At 31.9% G+C, this 26,018-nt stretch overlaps 1 protein-coding gene across 4 annotated transcripts in view; it reads left to right on the forward strand.

The window, feature by feature from the left end:
* COMMD10 (COMM domain containing 10) overlaps positions 1-26,018 on the forward strand; it is a 280,419-nt gene that overhangs the window by 10,496 nt on the left and 243,905 nt on the right. For all 4 annotated transcript variants that reach the window (XM_079143910.1, XM_079143907.1, XM_079143909.1 and 1 more), the window contains exon 5: positions 20,908-21,018. In XM_079143910.1, coding sequence (XP_079000036.1) covers positions 20,908-21,018 — 111 coding nt within the window. The remainder of the gene's footprint in view (positions 1-20,907; positions 21,019-26,018) is intronic.

Genomic DNA, 26,018 nt, shown 5'->3' on the forward strand with positions numbered 1-26,018 from the left:
TCGATATTTCCAATGATAAGGTGTTTTTCAGAGTCTCTGGCTGGTGTTTTTTTATTTTATTTTATTTTAATTTTTAAGGGATTGAACCCATGGGTACTTAACCACTGAGCCACATCCCCAGCCCTTTTTATATTTTTATTTTGAGACAGGTGCTTACTGAGTTACTTAGGGTCTCGCTAAGTTTCTAAGGCTGACTTTGAACTCTTTTATTTTAATTTTTGAAAATTTGTTCTTTATATATATATGACAGTACAGTATTTTGACATATACATACATGAAGAATAACTTGTTCTAAAACATATCACACTTAAAAATTTTTTTTTGCAATGCTGGGGCTTGAACTCCGAGCCTCACACATACAATGCAAGGATGCAAGTGATCTGTCCCTGAGCTACATAAAACCAAGCCCTGGCTTTGAACTCTTGATCCTCCTGCCTCAGTCTCTGAAGACACTGGGATTATAGGCGTGTGCCACTGAGCCTGGCTGAATAATGTTTTTTAAAAATAATGTTTTTTTGCTTTGTAAGTTTCATAACTTTAGTTTCTGTTTAAGAAATGATTTAATTAATTATCATAAAAACAGAAGATGAACAGACTTGGTTAATTGTACATTAGCTCTTTAAGAATGCTAGAAACTGTGTTTAGCTGTGTTCCTGGTGTATTAAAGGACAGCCAGCTTTTCTGTTGCTGTGACCAAAAGACCTGACAAAGAGCAGTTTTGGAGGAGAAAAGTTTATTTGGCCCTCAAGATTTCAGAGATCTTGGTCCATAGATAGCCTGCATCATTCCTCAGGGCTTGAGGTAAGGGAGAACATCATGGTGGAAGAGTGTGGCTGAGGAATGTGGCTCAAGATATCACAACAGGAAACAGGGAGAGACTTCTCTCCCCAAGAACAAAAATATAAACTCCAAAGACACCCTCCACCAAACCATCTCCTTGTGCCACACCCTACCTTCTTTCAGTTAACATCTAGTTAATCTTTATAAGGGGATTAATGCATTGATTAGATTAAGACTCTCATAACCCAATCATTTCACTCTAAACTTTCTTGCCTGGTCTCATTCACAATCTAAACCATAACAGATAGCAAATACATTTTTAAATGTCTTAAATACTTAATATGATAACAAACATTTATTGTATTTATAGTGGGCCAAATATTATGCTAAGTGTATATCTTATAAAAACCATCAGTAGTTCTATTTTATATTTTATAACTAAAGCAAATTGTCCATGGTCATACACCTAAGTGACCGAATTGGAATGGGACACTAATAGTTACATTCCTAAGTCATTGTGCCATATTACTACATAGAGGTTAGCTGCAAAATTTTTCTGTGTCCAGCATTATGCAGAGTGATTTATATAGTTATATGTGTGTGTGTGTGTGTGTGTGTGTGTGTATACTTCATAGTTTTGAAAAGAATATAAAACTTTAGAAAATGTAAGTAACACTATCTTTTCAACCCTATTCCTTTTGAAGCATGCTACCTCTGACAGCTATAATGCTGTCTTCCTTTGTGCATCCTGATTACTATTTAGGATTTGGTGGCTAAAATAGGCATATGTAAAAATAGATCATGTCATTTAAATTGTTAAAAAAATGACAAAACGACAGTCTTATAGAATGAATAAAAGGTTTATACACAGTGACTAACTTGTTTTATGGTAATTTAGAGGCTTATCTATGCGAACTGTCTATGTGAAACTATCATTTTCGTTCAAAGTAAGATTTAAGATTCAATTAAGTACTAAAAAAAATCTAGTTATTAATGCAGTTATTTTGTTTGTTTGTTTGTTTTGTTTTTGTTTTTGGTACCATTAACTGAACCCAGGGCACTTAACTGCTGAGCTACATACCCAGCCCTTTTTTTTTTGTTTTTCATTTTGAGACAGGGTGCAGCTAAGTTGCTTAGGACCTTGCTAAGTATTGCTGAGGCTGTCTTTGAATTTGTGATCCTCCTGCCTTAGCCTCCTGAGTCACTGGCATTATGGGTGTGTGGTGCCACGCCCAGCTAATTCAGTTTTTAAAAACATAGCTTTGTTGAGATACAATTGAAAAATAAAACTTGTATATATTTAGGGTATACAGTGTGTTGATATACATTGTTTAATGGTTACCACAATTAATCAAAACATCCGTCACCACACAGTTACCCTTTTATTGGTATGTGTATGAATGTGGAAGGGTAGTTAAGATCTACTCACTTAAAAATTTTTGAGTAAACAATAAAGTATAACTAACTGTAATCTCTATGCTGTGTATTAGATCCTCAGAATTTAGACATATAACTGAAAATGTATACCCCTTGACAAACATCGCCCCATTTCTTCCATGCCCCGGCCCTTGGTAACTACTATTCTACACTCTGCTCCTGTGATTTTTCTTTTTCTTTAGAATACACTTTCTAAGTGAGATCATACAGTATTTGCCTTTCTGTGTGTGGTCTATTTCACTTAACATACTGTCTTCTAGGTTCATTCATGTTGTCTTTTTAAGGCAGTTTATCTCTTTTAAGGCCATTATTCTGCTATATATATATATATATATATACCACATTTTTCTTATCTATTTTTTCATCTCTGGACACTTAGATTGTTTGCATATCTGAGCCATTATGAATAATGATGCAATGAACACAGTGTGCAGATATCTCATCAAGGTACTGATATAATTTTCTTTGGATATATACCTGTCAAGGGATTTCTGGGTCATATGATAGTTCTATTTTTAATTTTTTGAGGACTTTCCATTCTGTTTAATTGTAAACTATAACTGGCTATACCAGTTTACATTCTTACCAGCAGTGTAAGAGTTCCTTTTTGTCCACACTGTTGTTAACATTTTTCATCTCTTGTCTTTTTAATAATAGCCATCCTAACATGTAGAAATAATATTTCTATTGTGGTTTTGATATACATTTTTCTGATGATGAGTGATGTTGAGCACCTTATCATATACTTGGCCATTTTTCTGTCTTCTTTGGGAAGTAACTATTTGGGTGCTTTACTAGTATTTTAAAAATTGGGTTGATTTGCTCTTGAGTTGTGTGTGTTCTTTACACATTTTGAATAATAACCCCTTATCAGATATGTATTCAAAAATGTTTTCTCATAGTCTGTAGGTTGTCCTTTCGTTTGTTTGTTTTCTTTGCTGTGCAGATATTTTTTAGTTCACTGTATTCCCATTTGTTTATTTTTGCTTTTGTTACCTGTACATTTGGTTTCCTATCAAAACACTCATCAACAAGACCAGTGTCAAGGAGCTTTTTTCCTATGCATTCTTACAGTAGTTTTTTGGCTTCATGTCTTACATTTTGTCTTTAATCTATTTCAGATTAATTTTTGTATATAGTGTAAGATAAAGGTTCAGTTTCGTTCTTTTATATATAGATAGCCAGTATTTTCAGTACCATTTGTTGAAGAGATTATCTTTTCCCCATTGTGTATTCTTGGCACCTTTGTCAAAGATTAGTTGAAAAACACCTTTTCCTGTCTTTTGTTATTTAGATCTAATAAGTGAGAAAGGCAGATAGAAAAATAATCATAATGATAAGATTTTCCAGGATATGATTGAAAAAATTTTAAAGTTTTATCACCTCCCACTTTTTTTTTTTTTAACACTTTGTCTTAATCTCTTTGGAGACTTGAGACTGAAATGTCACCACCATTTATGAGGATTTATATTCCTCCCTCTTTTATCAGTGTTGACTGTCAGCGCTACTCTTCTAACAGGGTTTTCTCTTTGATTTTAAAATAAATACCTTGTGGTCATAACATTTATTAAATTCTGAATCCTCTTTCAGACAGAAATTAAATACTATGTTTAACTTGTTCTTAAAATTCTATTTAGAGTGCTTTTACATGTATTTTCTACTCTGTTAAATGTACAAGTTGACATGTCAGATATTTTTGACATCCATTTTTTCTGAGACCTTTTCTTCTGGGACATGTTCTTAAACTGTGTTATTTTGTATATTTTTAAAATAAAATGCCTTTACAAATAAAGTTATAAGAAATATACAGAAGGCATATTTTAAGCACTGATTGAGGAGCTTGCTCTTTTAAGGGTACACACAATTGACTCCTTTTCTTAAAAGCATTTGTGTTTTTGAGAATGTTTTAAAATAGGAATTCGTCCATTGTATCTGGTTTGAATTTTCAAAATGTGTTTAGTGGGATTTTTTTCCTATTAAGATTGTTCTTAACTTCACCAATCACATGTCACATTTATTCATAATATAAACTTATTTTTTTACATAATAAAATTTCATTATCTTCTTGCAGGTTCTTCAACAACTTACATTTAAAAAAATGAATGACCAAGATTCCTAAGACAATAATGTTTCTATAACATTAAAAATTCCCTTTAAGTTATTGTAAGATATATTTTATTGTTTGTTTTTGTTGGCACGGGAAATCCAACTCAGGGTCTTATGTACACTAGGCAAATGCCCTACCACTGAACTACATCCTCAGTCTTTCCCATTTTATCGTTAAGTATGATACCAAATTGTTTAGTTATTAAATAACTGTCTTTCTTTTTATTCACTTTTTAAAATTCTGTTTTTCCTTCCTTTAACCAAGAACAACCAGGTTCCAAGAGAGACCTATTTTCCTCAATAAAGTACCTTCCATTTGACAGAACACACTAATTAATTTGGACTAATTATGTACTAAAATCTTCACAAATATATTCTGAAAAAGAAATAGAAATTGAAGACTGAAAAGGAGAACGAAGGCATCAACAATACTTTAAATTTAGTTTTAAAAAATTTTCCTTTGTAACTCATTAATATTTAAAGAATATCATAAAGTCAGATTTAATTTGATATTAATTTGGTATTTTGGTTAATGATTACTTTTTAAAATTTATAATGATGACAGGTCTTTTGTGATAGGAACATATTCACTGAAGAAATAATATAAAGAAACAATAAAATTATGAACTATGACAAGACATAGGGAGAGGGAAGAATTTATCATAAGTTACCTAATTTAATTCATTTGATGCCACTAGAATCTTGTGGTCATTAGGTCCAGGAAGACCCAAGCAGGCACCAAGGAAATATTTCCAGTCTTCATACTAGCCAACAGTTCTGCATTATTTACATTGTTGAACATTATATCCTAGGAGAATTTGACTTTCATGCCTGGCCTTCCTTCTGTTTGGCTGTCTTTTACTGGGGTCTCTTCAGTGACCTCTTATTTCAATATATCTGTTCCTCAGGATGCCATTCTTTATTCCTCTTAGTTTACGTGTTCCATAGGTAATCTCATCTACTTTTATAATATCAATTATCTTCTAAATGCTAATACCTTCACAATATGCAAATCCAGAATTTCCCTCCTGAGTTCCAGAGCCACATGTAGTACTGCTATTGGGGTGTCTCCCAGGAATATCAAACTCAGAGTGTCTTGCACTGAACTTTCAATACCTGTTTTTCATGTGAAGTATAAGAAATTAGAAGTTAACATTGAAAATTATATTCTTTCATGACTATTTTGTATTTTTATTTTATTTCTTTTAGAAACCTAAGGTTAAATTAAAGGCTTTATTATAAAAAGGGCAGAAAATCATATTTTGTATATCTAAATCTTGAAACAGGGTATATAACTTTGAATACATATCCAAAAGTTTATTCATGATTTAATACTTCTTAATATATTATTGTCTTTGTTTATAAGAAAGTTATTTTGTTATAATTATATTCTTATACAACTCAAATCTCCCTCTTTTGTTACGTTAGTCATTGGCATGCTATTCAAGTAAAAGACATAGGTTTTCCTATGTGCTTGAATCAACTGAGTATAAGAGGTTCTAAAGTTTAAATGTTGCAGTGTATTTTTTCAGACTTCTTTTTACTGAAATATACTTTACCTGTGGTAAGCAGAGATTTTAGTTATTCAGTTTGATGACTTTCAGAAATTATTTATACCCATTTGATCATCAGTAAAAAAATAGTGTTTCATCTCCCAGAAAGTGCCCAGTTTCAGTCAGTGACATTCACCCTCATGCTCACCTTTTGATTTGTACCATCCTAACCTAGTTTTATCTGATACTGGAATTAAAGTAAATGGACTTGTATAAAATGTATCTGACTAATGTCATTTAACATATATTTTGGATTCATTCATATTATTACATGTCAGTAATTCTTTTCTTGCTGAATAATATTCCACATGTGAAAATGATAATTTGTTTATCCATATTCCTATTTGTGGATATTTATTGTTCACAGTTCCTGGATATTATGAATAATATCACTATGAACATTTGTTTACAAGTCTTTTTACAGGCATTTATTTTCATTTGCCTTGAGAAAATACCTAGGAATATGACTGCTGACCCCCCAACCAAAAAGGATGAGGCTTACCATTAGAATTTTAGCTACCCCATGCTGCAGGGATTGGGGGAAGTCATATATGTGTGAATGCCTCACCTTGTATTGTCCCCTTCTTTTAAGTTAAAATTTCCTTTATTTTTTGAGACAACTTTAACTTCTGCTTGCTTTTAGTCATTCTCCAGTGCCTTCAAATTTTTAAAAAATATTTTGTCTAGATGTGATAATTTTTATCTTTAATGAGGTTAGTGTGATACAAGTTACTTCCCAATCATTGCTTGAATAAGAGTCAAAAATTATTCTTAAAAATTACAAGTCATCTTCTGTCCCTCTGCCTCAAATCCACTAATGGCTTTCCATGTTGCTTATAATAGAAGTCAGGGTTTTTACGGTTGCCTGTATGATCTATAGGTGCCCCTGCCGTGGACTCACTGTCTACCTTGTTGACTTTCATTTCTTATTATCCTCCACCTGGCTTACTCTGAATGCCTCTGACCTTTTTGCTCAGTTCTTTTCCTGGATGTCCACTTGGCTGGCTTCCTTACCTTCTTTAGGTCTTTGTTTAAATGTGATATTTTGCTCCTTAGTATTTATACTTATCTGGCTCCGTGTATATTTTATCTGTTTGTTTTTGTATTGTCTGTCTTTATCACTAGAATATGAGTTCTACAAGGGCAGAATTTTTTGTCTGTTTTGTTCATTGCTATATTTTCATTACTTTAGTGGCCCTTGGGAGATAGTGGATTCTTAATAAATGTTAAATGAATAAATGTACAATATTATCATTTACAAATTTTGCTATTTAGAAGTGCAGTCTATTTTATTTTCTTATAAAGAAGGATATTTCTGTTCTTTGGAGAAAAGAACAGTTAAGGAGAAGGGTGTAAATTACATTTTGAATTTCCCAGTGTTCTTTGCTTTTCATTTTGATTGTACTCTGGGCTTTTCTTGTGGTTCATTTATTTTTATGGCTTGAATTTTGCTTGAATACTAGATCCAGTCATTAAATTTTTTTCCCTTTTTTTAAGTGGAAATATAGGAAGTGGAATATAGGAAGAATTGCTTTAGTTTGGAACAAATGAAAATTCTCCAGGAAAAGAAGGTGACGGATTTAGCTGTTGATGCAGCAATCAATTTAAAGAGCTTTAGATCTAAGAGACCCTTAATCAGTCTTACTTGAAACAGAAATGTATTTTCTATTTCATAAGTAATTGGTTGAAACCAGAACCATTAACAAATTGAATAAAGATTTTGCTAATGCCAAAGAACTATGCTGTTAGCAAAATTACTCTTATGTCATAGTATTCAAAGATGTGCACTTGCTAAATAGAGTGGATGGAGTTTTTCAGAGTGTTACCAATTGTGAGAGCATTTGTTGTATGACATTTCACTGTTTTTAAACTTACACTATAATCTTCACATATTCTTGGTATGCCAAGGTGGCAAACAGTTTAAAAGAAGATTCAGTGATGTCTTCCCTCAACTTGTCACACCTTGGATATGAAGATAAATCTCATGATTAGGTACTTTGTCCAAATCTGCAGTTTAAGAAATATAAATTCTTTGTCACCCTAATAGTGAAACTAGGTTGACTTTTTTGGTGTCTGAACTTGAGGGTATAGTTAGGAAGTATCCCTCAGTGGTGGCATTTATAATATTAAAAGCACAGAATGTCAAAAGAAGATCAGTGGCTTGTTTTATTTTGGATTTTCTAGAGAGTAACAGATTCTTGATATCCTCTAGAGACTATTTAATGTGTTGCCTTGGTGGAGATTTGTGCTGTATACTTTGTGGAGGGAGGCAGTCACTTATGTGCAGAATAACTCGAATATAAATTCAGTAAGTTTTTCACATCTCTGTAATATATTCACATCTATGTACTATAGATCTCACATTATATACCTGTCATCTCTGAGATTCTGATATTATTTGTGTATTCTTATAGGTGTCACAATAGAGTGTTCTTTCTTTGGGGGACAAGCAATGGTGTAGCTCGGTCCTTAGTGTCTTGTTTCTTCCTGTTCTTGCCATGGACTAGAAGATGGCAGAGGGTGATTGGTGGCAGATAGCTGAATATGGCCTCCCATTTCATCACACATTTCTTTGTTATATCTTTTAGTGCATTATATCTTTTTAAAATAACAATTTAGAATTATAAATTGCATAGTGTGAACTTGTATCCTTTCAAGTTTTCCAGTTCCATGAATTTTAATAGATAAGAAACAGCATTTTTCATTATCCTCAAAAATTTTTCCATGCCCCTTTGCAGTCCCTTTCTTCCCTAATCTTGACCTAGGCAACCCATGATCTGTTTTCAGACACTATACATGGCATTTTCTAGGATTTTATATAAACAGAATAATACAGATATACTTTTTTGTGTGTCTAATTTCATCTACTGAGTGCAGTGATTTTGAGGTTTATCCATTTTCTTGCATGTATTTGTTGTTTTTTATTGCGGGATAGTACTTACTCTATTTAACACAATTTGTTAATCTACTCACTTGTTCATGAACATCTGGGCTTTTTTGATTGGATTGTAGGGTACATGTAGATTTAACTTTGTAAAAAATTGTCAAACATTTTTACAAAGTGGTTATATCATTTTACATTCTGATCTTCAATTGTTCTACATTCTGGCCAATACTTGGTATTATCACTCTTATTTCATTGTAGCTGTTCTAATGACTGTAGAGTGGTATGTCATGATTTGTATTTTCCTGGTAACAGTAATGTTGAACATCCATTTATGTTTTTACTGCACACTCATTATGTCTTCCTTTGTGAGTTATCTGTTCAAATTTTTGCCCCTTTTTGTATATATTTCTTTGTCTTATTGAGTGGTAAGAATTCTTTATATATTTTGAATATAGGTCCTTGTCACATATTTGTATTGTGAATATTTATCAGTCTATGGCTTGCTTTTCCTTTTCCTTAATGGTTATTTTGAAGAACAGATTTTTAAAATTTTGATGAAGTCTAGTTATACTTTTTTCTTTTATGGTTAATGTTTTTAATCTCCTATCTAAAATCTTTATCTACCCCAAGATCATAGAGATTTTTCTTTTGTGTTTTCTTCTAGGAGCTTGATAGTTTTTAATGCTTACGTTTATATCTGTGATCTTTTTGAGTTAATTTTTGTCTTGGTTTGAGGTAGGGGTTATTAATTTCTTTTTCCTATTCAGATTTTCAGTTGTTCCAGCCTCATTTGTTTTGGCAACTTTGTTAGAAATCATTTGGTGGGTCTCAATCCTTTTGCCAATGCCATATTTTCTTGATTGTTGAAAGTATTAAAGTTAGGTAGTGTGGTTCCTCCAACTTTCTTTTCTAAAGTTGATTTTTTTCTTCTGCATTTCTTAAATAACTGACATGTTAGATAAACCTTCAAATTCATGATCATGGTGTATCTCTTCATTTATTGGTATCTTCTTTAATTTATTTCAATTATATTTATAGTTTTTGATTGTCCAGAACTTACACAAATTTTGTTAAATTTTTCCTATGCATTTGTATAATTATGTTTGTTACTCTTAATATCAATTACATTTTTATTATTTTCTGATTCTAGTATGGTGAAATATTATTGATTTTTCATATTAATCTTACTTATCATAACCTTCCTAAAATCACTGATTAGATTTCAAAGCTTTTGTGTAGATTATTTAGGATATTATACATGTATGATGGCACATTTTATAAAAATTGTTTTCTTAAATCTTTGTCTTTCCCAGTAGACATTTGGGCAGAAATTGTAGGTTTATTTTATGTCCTCAACATCCAAGATAGTACAAAAGTCATGTCCATACTCCTCTGTTTTTTCTCTTTCTGGCTGCATCTTTTAGCCACATTTGCTACATTTTTCTTATTTTCACAACTTTTAAATATTACAATATGTCAGGACTTAATTGCTGGTCCCTGTTTTTCTTTCTATCCATATGCACTCCTTTGTAATCTCATTTAGACTTCAGATTTTAAATTATAATTCTTTTTTCCTGTAGTCTGAGATTGCCTGCTTATTAATTTCAACCATCTACTAGGCATCTGAAAGTAAACATTAGGAAAATAAACTGAGTTTTGGATTATTCTCTTAACACTGTTCTTGGACCTTCCTACTCTGCCCCCAAGGAAAGTAGATTATTTCTGTTCATTGTTTTTTTCACTGCTATATCCTCGAAACTAAAATAGTATTTTGAGTGTTCATACTTAATGAATGCTTGTTGAATAGATTCTTGGAACAGTCACGCACTGAATGGGTAATTTCAGAGTTTTGGTATCCAACACTGGGAAGTGATATGGAGTAGCATGTTATTAGTCTAGGACAGTGTCCTGACTTGTATATTATGAACGGCATTGTTTCTTATAGCAGTAACCAAGGTAAATGGGGTTTCTGAGCTGAAAGGAGTATGGATGATAGGTCTGACAGTCTTTACAGCAACCATGTTAAATTGACTTTCAGATGAGTCTCAATGTTAGGCTTCTATTTTCTCCCTCTCTTAAGTTCCTTCATAAATAGGGTAGTACCTTTATCTCCAATTCCTTTCTTTCTCCCAAAGAGGAAAAGAGAGGTCTCAGACTGAGAGTGAATTTATTTATATAAGTGATTCTTGACTTAATGTACTAGTATTTATTTCATGTTTTCCATCAGTACTACAAAAATCTGTTTTAGAATGTGCCAAATGCAGTCTTCCATTCATCAGCTGATGAGTGGACATTTTGAATATGACCTCTTCTACTTCTTGCAGTTAAAATGTAAGCTTTGGCAACATTGCCAACTTTACACTACTGTCATGACTGATGTAATCCTTATATCATTTTGCCATTATTATTTGATAGAAAATGAATAAAAAGCTAGGATGAAAGTGTGATTCTTCTGATAAGGAATGTAAGTTTCATAAATGTGACACAATTTATATAGAGGTAGGACTCATTAGTATCCTGAAAACATTGGGCTTTTTCTCAAATTGTATAATTGTTGCTTTAAGGATGATATATATGTATATAATATTTAAGAAAGCCACATATATAAATTGCTGAAAATTAAAGAGTTATCTTAATGCCATGCGTAACTTGTTTTTAGCCCTAAGGGAGGGGAGAGTGAAACTTATTTTATTATTTTTTGAGTTTTAGACATTCCCTTAGTTAAGAATCTATTGTAGAGGAGGTTTGCCCTGGAAGCATTCATGTATCTCTTTCCTCCTTCCTTTGCTCTGCTATGAATGTAGCAACTGTTGTCTATCATGCCCTTCTGCCATGATGTCCTGCCTCAACTTGGCTGAGGCAATGGGGTCGGCCCACCACGGACTAAACCTATGGAACTGTGAGCCAAAATAAACATTCTGTCCTTTAAAAAAATGAAAAAGAATCTATTGTACACAAAAGTTGAGAATTATCCACATTTCTTTTATTGAATTGTTTGATTTAATAATCATTTCTAGTATTATTCTTTTTGCAAATTTATTCTACCTTTCAAACTAGACTGTTTGAATACAACTTTTTAAGTTGAGCCCTGAAACCTAAAAATGAAGAATAAAACTCAGGCTCTCCTGGAGTCTTCAAATAACTGATTATTCATAACTTGGCTCATTTGATTAATAAACCTACTTTTGGTAATTATAAGAACCTTCTTCACACTCTACATCATTTTCTTTAAAAAAAATTAAGGCAAAAATTGAAGTATAGACATATGTGCTACAGTATTATGCTTTGGTATATAAAATGTTGTTTCCAATGAAATTGGTGGTCTCTTCCTATTTCCTTTGGTAAATGGTGAGGAAATAATCATACAATATGATGAAAAGAATGGAAATTTCTGTTTTAGATAAGTGTAAAATGCTTAATCTTATTTTACACACACATTGTTGAGAAGTCATGATTTCTCATTCAAGAATGTTATGTAAATGGAGTAGTACAGTTTGTAATATTCTGGGATTGACTTTTTTACTCACCATAATTCTCTGGAGATTGATTCTTATTATATGTATGGAGTAGTTTCTTTTTATTGCTAAGTGGTTTTCCATAGTATGGATATAAATTAGTTTATTTAGACCTCAGTCTTGGAGGGATATCTGAGTTTTTCCAGGTTTTTGTCTTTACAAATAAAGTTGTTATACACACTTGTGTATTGTTTTTACGTGATCATAAGTTTTTTATTTCTCTGGAGTAAATGTTTAGGAGTGCAGTTATTGGGTTCTGTGGTGGTTGTAAGTTTAGTTTTATTAGAAATTACCCATATATTTTCCAGAGTGGCTGTATTGTTTTGCATGCCCATCAACAATGTCTGAGGTACCTTCTTTCCCCATATCCTTGTCATCATTTGTGTTGTCATTATTTTTACTTTAACTGTTCTCATAGGTGTGTGTTGATATCGCATCATGGTTTCAATTTGCATTTCTCAGGTATTAATGATGTTCAACATTTTTTCTTGTGCTAATTTGCCACTTGCATGTTCTCTTTGGTGAAATGACTCTTCATGTCTTTTGCACATTCTTAATTGAATTCTTTGTTGAGTTTGAGAGCTCTTTATATACTTTAGATACTAATCCTTGGTCACAAATGTGATTTGAAAGTATTTTCTCCTAGTCTGTTGAGTTCTCATCTTAATAAGATTATTTGCAGAGCAAAAACTTTTCACTTTATTGAAGACAAATGTACTATTTTTTCCTTTTATAGTTTTTGCTTTAATTGTCAAACCTAAAAACTTCTTTGCCTAGCCCTTAGTTGTTTGGAACTTTTTGTTTAGTGTTTTTTTTCTTTTCTAAAATTGTGCAGTTTTATGTTTTTGTTTGTGTCATGATCCCATTTAATTTAATTTTTGCATCAAGTGTGAGAGTTCAGTTGAGGTTCACTTTTTTTTTCTTGGCTATGGGGTCTTGAAGTAGAAACGTTTTCTTTTATTAGATGTAGTCATTTGGTGATTATATTTCCCTCTTAAAACTGCATTGTTGTTTCTCACAGAATTTAATACACTGTGTTGTCACTTTTAATTAGTTCAGTGTATATCTTGATTTCCCTTGAGACTTTTTCTTTTACTCATGGTTATTTGAAAGCATGTTGTTTTATTTTCAAATGTTTTGGGATTTTTTATGTTGTCTTTCTGTTATTAATTTCTAGTTGGATACCATGTGGTCATAGAATTCTCTATATGTATCAGAAGTAACACATAGCATATATGGCATATATAGCATGTAATGATATTTAGAAACAGGTACAAAAAGCAAAAAATGTAAACTTAAATCATTCAGAACAAAGATTAAACATCTTTATAACAATTCATAGAAATGAGGACTGGGGATATCTCAGTGGTAGAGTGCTTGCCTAGCATGCACATGGCCCTGGGTTCGATCCCCAGCAGTGAAAAAACAAAATAAAGCAAAATTAATAGAAATGAGCAAATCTCCTACTTAAAATTTCTTGGCCAAAGGATCATAAAATAAAATCACCTTTGGGCTTTACATAAGAAATATACCCAAAAAAATTGATACAGCATATTTAAAAGTAAACAGGCCTGTGATTTAAAAGATAAACAGGTGTGTAAAAGAGAAATGAGTTCCATGTCAAGAATCGAGGTGATGCTAATACATTGAAGGAGTAAACCAGGGACATATAGATAGGGAATAGATAGTTATAGATAGGGAATAGAACTCCGAGATTTGTTGCAGCAATGGCATTTAAGAGAAATAAACTCATGTGAGACTTACAGTATGTCTAGAACTGAATCCTTGAATCAGATACACAGGAAGAGAAGCAACTTGTATGCTAAAATACTTTTGGAGAGATCACAATTTTTATTATAGGTGTTACCATCTAGGAAAAACAGGTTATGAAATAAATTAGGTAAACATGGAAAGGTATTGTTTAACTTCTTTTAAAAAAATTTAAGATCTTTAAAGGATTTCAGTATATTACTGTGAAAATAATCAACACTGGTCTTGAAGTGAAAAGGAATGGAAAGTAAAGCATATTTTTAATCTTTTGTTTGTCAGATGCTTTGCTGGTACTTTTACACGTTATTGCTGACAAAAACCCAATGCAGTAGTTAAATTAGAACTGAGATTATAAGGAATAAATAATTTTCACAATAGCATGAAATTATGGTGGTAGATCTGGAATTTGAATACATATTTGACTAATTAAAAAACAAATCATAATCTTATTATGGAGACTCAAAAATTTCATTAAAAATGCATAAATGTTGGTTAAGTTCACATTCAGAAGACTTGAAAAAAATGTCAGTCTCTTAAGATGATTAGAGGTTATACCAATACTTGAACAATATGATATTTACCTCTATCTCTGATTGTTTGCCCCAAAACATCTAAAGAAACATGCCCCATGACATTAAGCTCTATTAACCTTTGTCTTTGCCTAGTTTCCCTTGAAAGTATCTTTACTTCTTAGTACAGGTTGAATATCCCTTATCCGAAATGCTTGGGACCAGATTTCACAGTTTTTCAGATTTTGGAATATTTTCAAAGACTTTACCAGTTGAGTATTGGTAATCTGAAAATCTGTAATCCAAAATGCTCCAAAATCTAAAACTTTGGAAACATCATGTCATCATTCAAACATTACCAGATTGTGGAAGAATTTGGATTTCAGATTTCTGTATTAAGAATGTTCAACCTGAATGCCTCTTCCTTTTGCTTCTTCAAGCAATCTTCCTCTCCCATATATTAATGGTACTGAAAAAAGTAGTAGATATTTCACTTTAAATTTGGATAAAGAAAATTGTAACTTGTGCCTTTGATTTTCCTTCTTCCCACCACCACCATTGGAAGATGTTTTAGAGATCCATATGGCTCAGCTGCTAACATTCATGTACCCTGTTTAAATACTATTAAGTTTTGCTTCCTGTATTATAAAGTATATACATGTGCATAATTATTCCTGTAATAATTATCTTTAATAATGTTTTTGACATGAAGATTGCTTTATTTGACATTAATATAGCCAGTACAGCCATCTTATGCGTACTATTTTGTAGTATACCATTTTCAACATATAAGAACGTGAATGCTTGTATTTTCTTAGCTCCTAGTTAAAATTTAGATGATAACTTTACAAATTCTTTTCCAGTTTTAAAGAGTCAGTATTTAGAGCCATTTTAATTATCTTTTGGATGTGCTGAAAATTGTGGTTTACAGAGAAATTATGAAAATTTAAGTTTATATTAAACTTAAATATTTGTTTCATGCAAACGAGAGGGAGAATGAAGTCACATTTTGAACCAATGTTTTAGTAATATTTTCAAGTAAGAAGTAATGTGAGGTGCCTAACAACTATGATATTAACAGCTTTGCTTTGGGTTGAAAAATATTAAAAATATTAGTGCCTTATTTTACATGTGTTTTATGTTATTTTGCTGACATTTAGGACTATGACATTGATCACATATAAGGACCCTATGATTTAAATTTGAATCTGAAATAATAAAACAAATTATAGTACATTAAAATAGTTGCTGAATATTTTAATGTAACAAATGTGTCATGTATAGAATGTACTTTTATTTTAAACAGAAGCAAATGAAGATTAGCTAACTTAAGGAAAACCTCTACATTAGGTTTTGTTGTTTCATATGTAATTAAAATATGTATGACTGTCATATTTGTTTCTCATTCTGATTTTTTAGGAATAACTAAATAGTATACTATAAGATGTTCATCTTGGCCAAAGGACCATCTTGCTCATATTTGTATCATCAGTGTCTATTATGAACTTGGCAAGTGATATAAAAATATTTTCTAAGCAATTACTTCTTTCCTTATTTTTTGTTTGTCTTTTAAGACATGGACATTTTTGGGGTATTTATTCATACCACTTCTTTTATAGAATATTCTTTAATTTTAATGTTCCTATTTCTTCATAATCAAATGTAGGTCGTTTTTCTTGGTTAGACTATTCCCTAAGTAATGTTTGGCCTTCACAAGACATCATATCTAGAGGCACTTGAGTATTTGCCACCTTTTGGTCATTTTAATTTTGATTTCTTGGGTCAGGTGGTATTTGGTTTCTCCACTGAAAAATTACTTTTTTTTGTTTGTAACATAAATTATGGATGGATGTTGTAATATATTTACACAAGTGGCTATATAAATATTCAATTCCGCATCAGATTCCCCCTACTTTGCTGTAGTATTCACTGATGATTCTTTCTTGAATCAACTTCTCATGACTTTGGAATTTGTTGTGATTTCAAACTTTGAAGTTGTGGTAATGACATAAAGGACCCCCATTTATCTTTAAACTTGATGCACCAATTGTTTACATTTGTTTTATAGAAGATAATAAGAATACCTATTTCATAGCATTGTTGGTTTTGTCTCCTAGTTTTGGTGAAGAGTTTAATTTTGTTTTTCTTCTTCTCTTTCTTTCTTTCTTTCTTTCTTTCTTTCTTTTTTTTTTCTTTTTGCAGTGCTGGGGATTGAACCCAGGACCTTGTGTTTTGAGGCAAGCACTCTACCAAATGAGCTATATCCCCAGCTCACAATTTTGTTTTTCTTATTGCTTTATGTAATCATTAAGTGTTGTTTTATACCTCTAGTTATTTTTACTGTAACCTCTCTTTTTTAAAGTTTTTGAATATTGATAATTTATTTTGAAACTTCATGCATGAGTATGTATATGTGTGACACCCCCACACATGAATTTAGTAATTTTATTTATTTTTTAAATTAGTGTGTCATGTGGACATTACATTACTGAATTACAAAATTCAGTAGAGAAGACTTTGGAAATTAAGAAAGCCAACCCAAAACCCTTTTAACCCCAACTCTTAAAAATTAACCTTTGCTTGTATATACTCTTTGATTCATTTCAATTCAATATCTAAATAGTTTCTACTGTATCCTGGGCATTATTACTGGGTACTCTGAATACAGCACTAAGACAAAAGACAAAAAATTCCTCTGTTCTTCAGGAGCTTAGAGAATGACTGATAGTCATCAAACAAATAATATGTATGTGTGTGTGTTTGTGTGGTAGGTAGTAAAAAGCCTTATGGAGATAAAGCAGGGCAAATAGTAGAAGAGTTAACTTATTAGTTTTCTATATCCATGTACTAAGAATACAGTTTATGAATTTGTTGATTTTGCTTCTCTGTCATATCACTCACTCTCATTGTTAGTTGAAATCCTGAGAAACTCTAATCTTGAAGTTCTTAACTTGGTTAGTGTTGGGGACGGGGCGGTGCATGAGTGTTCCAAAGTGCATATAATTATAAATGTGTATGCGTTTTTCTGAGATAATTTCTGTACCTTTCATCTGGTTATCAAATGATCCTAATGATTTAAATGATGGCTCTGATTTGTCATTTCTTCTAGCCCCATGCCTAAATAGTTTGGTGAATGAGTAACAAAGTCTTAGTTAGTGTGAGGTTTGTAGACTGACCATTCTGAACCTCTCCCTAATTAGTGATTTTTAAAGTTTTAAATTTTTGTCAGATGACCTGTTGCCTTTTATTTTCTAAAAGGAATATAATTGATATAATATTATGAATATTTCAGTTTACATTATATGTTTGTTTAAGTTCCAATACCAAAATGCTTAGTTTCTTGCATTGATGATATAGGTTTTAGGTTGTATTTTCAAAATGACAGTGTATAATATGAACAGAGAAGGATTATTCTTACTCATATTATAAATATACATGTACCTATTTGGGTACAGAATGTATAGTTTGAAAAGAACACCGAATTAGAGAAGTTGTGAAAGGAGATGCCACTAACTCAATATCTGATAATTTAGCATTTGATCCTTTACAACAACTTAGCGAGATAGGTATGATTAACTTCCAGTTTGCAGATGAATAAATTGAGGCTCATAGAGGTGAACACTTAACTTGTTTAAGGTTTGCTTCTCCACAGCCCATAGTCTTTCATTATTACTTACCCAAATAACCACTATAGGGTAATGTTTACTCATTATAAAAAGTGTTTCTGGGCATGCTTTGATCTTTAGATACTAAAATTAATTGTGTATGTGAGTGTATGAGTATATATAAAGAATCAACCAAAATGTAGATTGCGGTTCTGACTTATTACAAAACCATATGCAACTGGAAATAGAACTGCTTTTTTACTCCCCTTTCTTCCATTCACTTTCAGGTAAATAATCTTCCTTGAAAACACATGTACGTTAATGTGCTCAGTCACTTATTTGAGAAGAACTTAGTTTTGAATCTGTCAGGGGTTCTTGTAGGTCACAGGGATATAAAGGTGATTTAGAGTCCAGCCTTGTCACAGTCTACCCTGAAGATGTAAACATGTAGGCAAATAATTGGGATATAGTGGTCTAAGTGTTAATAGAGAATGTACCAGAGTACTGAGAGTGCAGAGTGGCAACTACAGAGAGAAGGAAAAGGGAAAAATCATAGAGGAAATGACATTGGACCAATAGTAAATAGGAAGTCACATAGTGTGCTCTGGGAATCACACTTGGTTTGGTGTGGCAGATGATAGATGATTAGTAAGCTATGCTAGAGCATAGGACTGTAGAGGTAGTTAGGCATTGCATTTTGAGGGGCTTTGTAGATCAGATGTAGGATTTAAGAGTTTGAATTTTATATTGTAGGTAATAAAGAGCTAATAGAGAATTTTAGGAAGGAAAATGGAATATGGGGTTAGATAGGAGGCAAGTAACCCAGTTAGAAGATTATCTGTGGTAGTCTAGAAAGAGATGGATGATAGTATCTGAACTGAGCCATGAATTTTGGAAGATATTTGAAAAATATTTGAAAGGTTTTATACAAATGTTAAATTACCAAGATGCTTTGTATTTATAATGCTTTGAAGCTTCAATATTACTGAATATGCATTTTCTATTTTAATACTGCCAATAAATAAGAAAAGTAGATAGTTCAGATAGACTTATAGACTTATTTTTATTTCATAAGGAAACTGAGATCTTGAAATAGATTAAGACTTAGCCAGGGACACTTAGCTAGTGAGTATTAGCTTAACCATGACCCAAAGCATAAGCTTCAAGTTCAGCGCTCTTTTAAATTCTCCCACACCAACTTTCAGCAGTGTCTAAGCATATATTAATTAATACCAAAGCCTGACCACAATGGGGGCATTTTAAAATTTATTTACTTAATATTTATTTTCATCAGTTATGTTAAATGCCTAAAAGATAGGGTTAGGATCAGTTAAGTAAGAGCAAGACAGTGTCCCAAAGGTCTATATGAATACCTGGAAGGTGCTTTTCAGTTAAGGTATTACATGTCAAAATGCTTGTAGGCATGAGAGTTAATATGATATATTTATTAGAGGATCTGTTGCATGTGACTGTTGAAAATAGTGACCAGCTTTTATCAGAGTCTATGCTTATTGTAATCAGTGTTAAAAACCAGTATAGTAAGGATCCTTAACATGCACCATTAAGTTGATTTTTTACTCATTAGGAATTATGAATTATTCCCCCCATTTACCCATAACCTCTAAAAGTGCCAGAAAGAACAGAACTGTATCTTTATTTTCTCATCACATCCTCTCTCACATAGATAATACTTTCATTGCTCTTTTCCAACTTGGCCTTGAGTCACTGCTGTGATTCTAGCTGTTGAGTAGTCTTTCAAGTTAAGTGATTAGTATTCTGGTCAAGTGAAAGTTGTTGTGAAGCTGGCATTCTTACTCATTATAGCCAAGGTAGTTTTGCTAAATCCATTATCAGGGTCATGTTGTCAGAGGCAGGTAATAATTGCATTTCACAAAACTTCCCTAATATTGATATTTGAGATTTGCAGGAAATTGAATCTAAAACCATGTACTTCTGAGGTAGGAAGAACCAATATCAGTCAGGTTCCATAAACCACCTTTGTGCTGCTTAACATTTTACAGGAAAAATTAAACTGCTCTTCTATTTTAGCCTTACCTGGTTAAATTGTTTGGCTGCACTAATGAATTCAAAGGAATTGTTGTAGTTAATTTTCATCATAATGGAACCATAGTAAGTTAAGATTACTTTGTAAAGTATGATAATCTATTAGGTACCACCTGGTGACAGGTAGAATATCAGTTCATTGCCAAGCTCTATTCCATTCTCACTGTGTCTAAAGGTGTGAACCTCTCACCATCACATAGTACTTCAGTTTTTCTCTACATTAATATGAAGGAAGGAAAGGAAACAGGGCAGGAGAGAGGAAGGAAAGTTTTACCTGTGTTCTACCTAATATAAAGATTTTTGAAAAATAATGGGAAGTCATTAAAGGATTTTTGACAACAAATGCTGTTTACTACTTGAAAATGCTCTTTCAAAATAAAAATATACCTCAAAAAGTCATTTTCTCTTTTTGTGTACTTCATTGCTTAGAATTTTTATTTTTAGAATAGAGTGTACATAAAGATCACTTTTACTGTTGAATTTGACAGGCATGGCAAGAGGCCAGTCTAATGAGCCCAAAGGGAGAATTTGCAGAGTGTGCAGGTTAAAGGAGCCCTGGAACTGACTTTCCATGAAGACTAGGCTATCTGTGTTCATTCCCGCTAAGTAGAAATTTGCTTAAAGTTGACTGTTTTGTTCCTTCTGTACCATCTGATTCCAATCTACACTTGTCTTTTATAGCTAGAGACAGTTGGATGGCAGCTTAACCTTCAAATGGCTCACTCTGCTCAAGCAAAACTAAAATCTCCGCAAGCCGTGTTACAGCTAGGAGTGAGCAATGAAGATTCAAAGGTAAGAAGTGGTGTCCCTTTGAAATAGGATGTATTTTTTTTGTTAGGTCTTATACTTTATTGGTAGCAGAGTCTTTGCTCTTTGGATTTAAAATTTAAACATGAATCAGGTAAATTAAATAAGGATTAATACATTGACAGATCTTTATTTGTGGCAGGTTTTGGTATTAGATTTAAATATCACTTCTTTATGTATCTGAAGAAGTAGTCTATCTTGAAAGTTACTTTTTTTGTAAAAACATTTTTGTTTTGGTGCTGACGCTTGAGAATGAACTGTATGAACATTTTATAATGTCTTCTTTTAAATTCTGCAAAGGAAAAATTGGGTGGAGACCATATAAAATTACAATTTTAATGTTTTAGCAATTTGTGGATATTGCTGAGTATTTTATGTTTTAAACTGCATACATATGGTAGAGAAACTATTGTTTGTTGTTTGTTAAATGAGATGATCTCACTTTAAGATAAATAAAACAGTTGAGAATGAAGTGCTGTGGAAAATCTGAGGAAGGAAAGATTGTTTACATGGCTGAATGTGATCAGAGAATAATTGCATTTATAATGGCCATTGAAGGATGGAAGTGGTACTTCTTTGGCAATGTTTATTAAACATTCTTTGGCAATATTTATTACATCTTTCACAATTGTTTATTACATCATGCACATATCTGTCTTTAAAAAACTGGGACCAGGGGCTAATCTAAGTTACATAACTACAAAATTTTATGCAATTTACATCTTATATGTAATATATTAGTTTATTGCAGTATTTCAAAAATGCCGTTTCATTTCACATGTTTTCACTGCAAGTAATATCAACTTAGTGGTTAAAAGTCAAATTGATTGGTATATTATGCAAGTTAGAAGTGGTGTAATCTTGGTTATGGTACTTAATCTTTGTAGTCTCAGTTTCTAAACTTGTAAAATGGGGATAATTGTTTCTATTTCATAGAATTTTTATAAAGATTAAATGCCTAGTGTATGTAAAGTGCTTTGTCCAATGCTTGCTATTATGGTAAATGCTCAGTCAGGGCTGGCTGCTAACATCATCATCAATAAAACTTTTGAGGGCTTAAGTAAGTAAGTAAATAAATAAATAAATAAATAAATAAATACTTTTGTTTTGGACCAAAGTTCTCACTAAATTTATTTCCTAATGAAATTATTACCTTCTCTTTCCCATTTCTTGATTCTCACTCCCTTTTTCTTGATCGTATTTTTACTATTTATGCTTACTGAGTTTGGGAGGGAAAGGAGAGTCTGCAAATCCCTTTTTCTTCTAGGAACTGGGGGGCATTCCTTTAAATTTAGGAAAATTTTCTGGAACTCACTGGTGTAAGCTGGGCTATTCTATGAATGGAATACATACATATGTATGTACAAACATACTCAGAGTGGCCTGTATCCTCTGTTTTATTCCTTATGACCACAGTATATTAAGTCCAAGTATAAATTGCTAGAAGCAGCAATTTATAGATTAGAAACATGCTGTTTTGACCACATATTGGAGATACTTTAAACAGCATGACTTTGGCAGTGCTTGACTTTGGGATGCTCCAGTCCTCCCTGCTCTTTTATTATAGCCTCACAATATGCCTATGTATCTGTTATATTTTTAGACAGAGAGAATGAATGAGTAATGCTTGTAATAGAACAGCCATATTTTAAATTCATATTATTCAGGAAGTCAATACAGATGTGAACCCAACCCATTTGAGATATGAGCCTTTGAGTACATTTGATGTTTTTTTGTGTGTTGCTATTTTGAAATTTTGAATGAATATTAATACATATGCACATTCATTAGCCTTATAATTTGTAGTGCTACAGCACCATTTTCATTTACAGACACAGAAGAACAGCAGCACCCAAATATACAGGATATGTGTTTTTCATCTTGTACATAGACTTCAGTGACTTCTTGTCTGTATTGCCTCTCTCTTCTGTGACATTGTGTGTATTTGGTTCTAGTTATTTCTATCTCCTGAGCAACAGACACTGTCAATCTGAACAAAAACATGCCACCTCTAATGCTATATGACCTATCTATAAAGGACAGTAAATACTATTCCTGTTTCTCTCAGTGAACTCCTATCTGGAATTTTAGAGGAAGAAAAGTTCATTTGGGGCTCATGGTTTCAGAAACTCTCAGTCCATAGATGGCCAGCTCCATTGCTCTGGGCCCAAGGTGAGGCACAACATCATGACAGAAGGGTGTGGAGGAGGGAAGCAACTCAGGACATGACAGTTAGGAATCAGAGACAGTTCTGCTCAACAGGGATAAAATATAATCCCCAAAGGCGTACTTCCAGTGCACCTCCTCCAACCACATCCTACCTGCCTACAGTTAACATCCATTTAATCCATTCAGGTAGATTAATGCCCTGGTTAGGTTAAAGGTCTCAAAACCCAATCATTTCACCTCTGAATCTTCTTGTACTATCTCACACATGAGGTTTTGGGGGATACAATCTAAACCATAAAATTTGCTCTGTGCAGAAATGAGAATTTAGAATTATTGGCAGATTGGAATATTAAGTAAAAGGAACACAGGTATGGAGGATATTTTGCAACTAAGATTGTTAAAAAGGAAGATTAAAAAGTTAATACTGCTTAGTTTATGATGCAGAGTACTATAAAATACCAAATTCATGCTTAAGGACAGGAAGCATTAGGTAAAACTCTTTTAAATTTAGAGTTGTTATCCCAAAAATATGCTTATATTAAAATACTTTAGAGAGTATTAGAGTAAAGGTAAATTGTAAGAAAGTGTTTTGATATTGTTTACTTTTGAGCTGTTGAACTGAAAACTTACTGTAATTCACTGAAGAGTGGTTTCTGAGGAGCTCTTTTCATTTTTCACTTCCAACATGCACATGAAAAATGTAGCCTGCAATGAAGTTTTAATTGCTATCATACTAGATAACATTGTTTGACTGTGTTCTCCTTTCTTTTAGAACATTTCTGTCTCAAGGCTTTCCTGTTTTGCTACTAATTTTATCATGAAATTGGGTGATTGTAGCTTTCCTACAGTATTTTGATATATTTTCAGGTTGTTTTCAGTTAATTGTCTTAGTGTTTGTCTACTGCATTTTTGCAAAGTAAGATTATTTTCTTGTTCCCCAGATACTTCAAACAAGTTTTCTGAAGGTTTTTTTTTCTGTTCTTTTTTTTTTTTTTTTTTTTTTTTTGGTTTATTTCATTAGAGGGCAGTAGAGCGCTTTGCTTACCTAACCTTTCCTGGCATTCAGTGTTATTTGAAATAACATTCAAAATAATTTGTGAAGTCAGTAGTTATGGGAAATGCAAAGTGTTTACATTTCTAATCTGTATATAACAATAGAGTTCTCTTGTTTCTATCAACAGAATTAATGCCTATTAATCAGATGTGTATAGAGCAAATAAATGAAATCATCATGGTTCAGCTTTTGTTAATTTATATGTGATCATTTTGCCAAAATGAAATTAAAAAAAAAAAAAGCCTTCTATGCTATTGACTTTTTTGTTACATTTTGTCACTAATGGTATTTTCTTTATGAGAAAAGGGAATAAAATAACCCCCAAGAAAATCAATGCTCTATTAGATTATAGTTTAACTAGTTTCCAAGTTAATTGTAGTCTGTTGAAATATTTTTCTTTTTAGCTTATGGAGAACATCTTTGTCAATGTAACAAATATTGCTAATTTTGAATGACATCAGTACTTTAACTTTGAATATTCTAAAAACATTGAAATATTTACATTTGCTCTTAATCTTATTTCATTTCTCTTGTCATTGTACTATCATAGGCAATCATATTTTGTTAATATATAAGGATTTAACAATTTATTGTATATCTTTTAAGAAAGAATTCTTGTTTCATTCTGTTTTTGTTTTTTCTTTTGCAACAACTGGAATAAAATTACCTTGATGAGTGCTTTCATTTTTCTTAATGCTATAACCAGATTATACTTAGGTATAATATATATAATATATAATATATAGTATATAATATATATCTTAGTATAATATACTACTATTATGGCTTTGAGTAAATGTCTCTTAATACCAGTTTCTGAGGTAGAGATCTTCATTTTTATTTCCAAATGTATAATGCATTTTATTACGAATGAAAAAGGGAACTTTCTTCTGTTTACTTAGTGCTGGACATGATATTATCTCTTGATGCTTAAAATGTCCTTTTCAGGAGTGAATTAGTATTATCTTTATTTTATAAATGGAGCAGTGGAAGAAATAGGTTAAATAATTTTTCCAGGTTTGTTATTAGATTATTTATTAGGTGTATTTCAGAGTCCTATGTTATCTTCATTGGTAGGGTACTCTATATTTTACTTATTAATAATTTAGTACTTGATCCTGTAATATGATTTCATTTCAATATGATTTCATAGTATGATAACATTTCAAGATGTGGAATACATTATAAAATGTGAAGTTTTGTTATCCTTTTTCTTAAATTAGGGTTATTTGGATTCTAAATTTCATTTCCTCTTTATTTGATTAAGGTGAAAAATTTTACACTTTTAGTCAGAGATACTTATGTACTCTTATATAGTAAATAAAGTAATATATGATATCAGTTCTATTGAGTCTACATTTATTAACAAGCCCTATATTACATCATTGAACAAAGAAATAGGCTATATTGCTTGAAAAGAAAAATACACTCAGATTTATTTAAGATAGATGTCTCAGAAGATATGTATGCTAATTAAATCATAAACTCTTATTATAGAATTATAGAAATTTAAAATATTTTGAAATATTTGTTTGTTTTGATACTAGGGAAAAAACCCAGGGTTGCTTAACCAGTGAGCCATATCCCCAGCTTTTTTACTTTTTATTTTGAGACAGGGTTTTAGTATTGCTTAGGCCCTTGCTAAGTTGCTGATGCTGGCCTTGAACTTTTGATCCTCCTGCCTCAGCCTCCCAAGTTGCTGGGATTATAGGTGTGTGCCACCATATCCAGCCCAATGTATTTTTATGGTATCCTGTATAGT

This window comes from Sciurus vulgaris (genome assembly GCF_902686455.1).
Source record: "Sciurus vulgaris genome assembly, chromosome: 6".
NCBI classification, from domain to species: domain Eukaryota; kingdom Metazoa; phylum Chordata; class Mammalia; order Rodentia; family Sciuridae; genus Sciurus; species Sciurus vulgaris.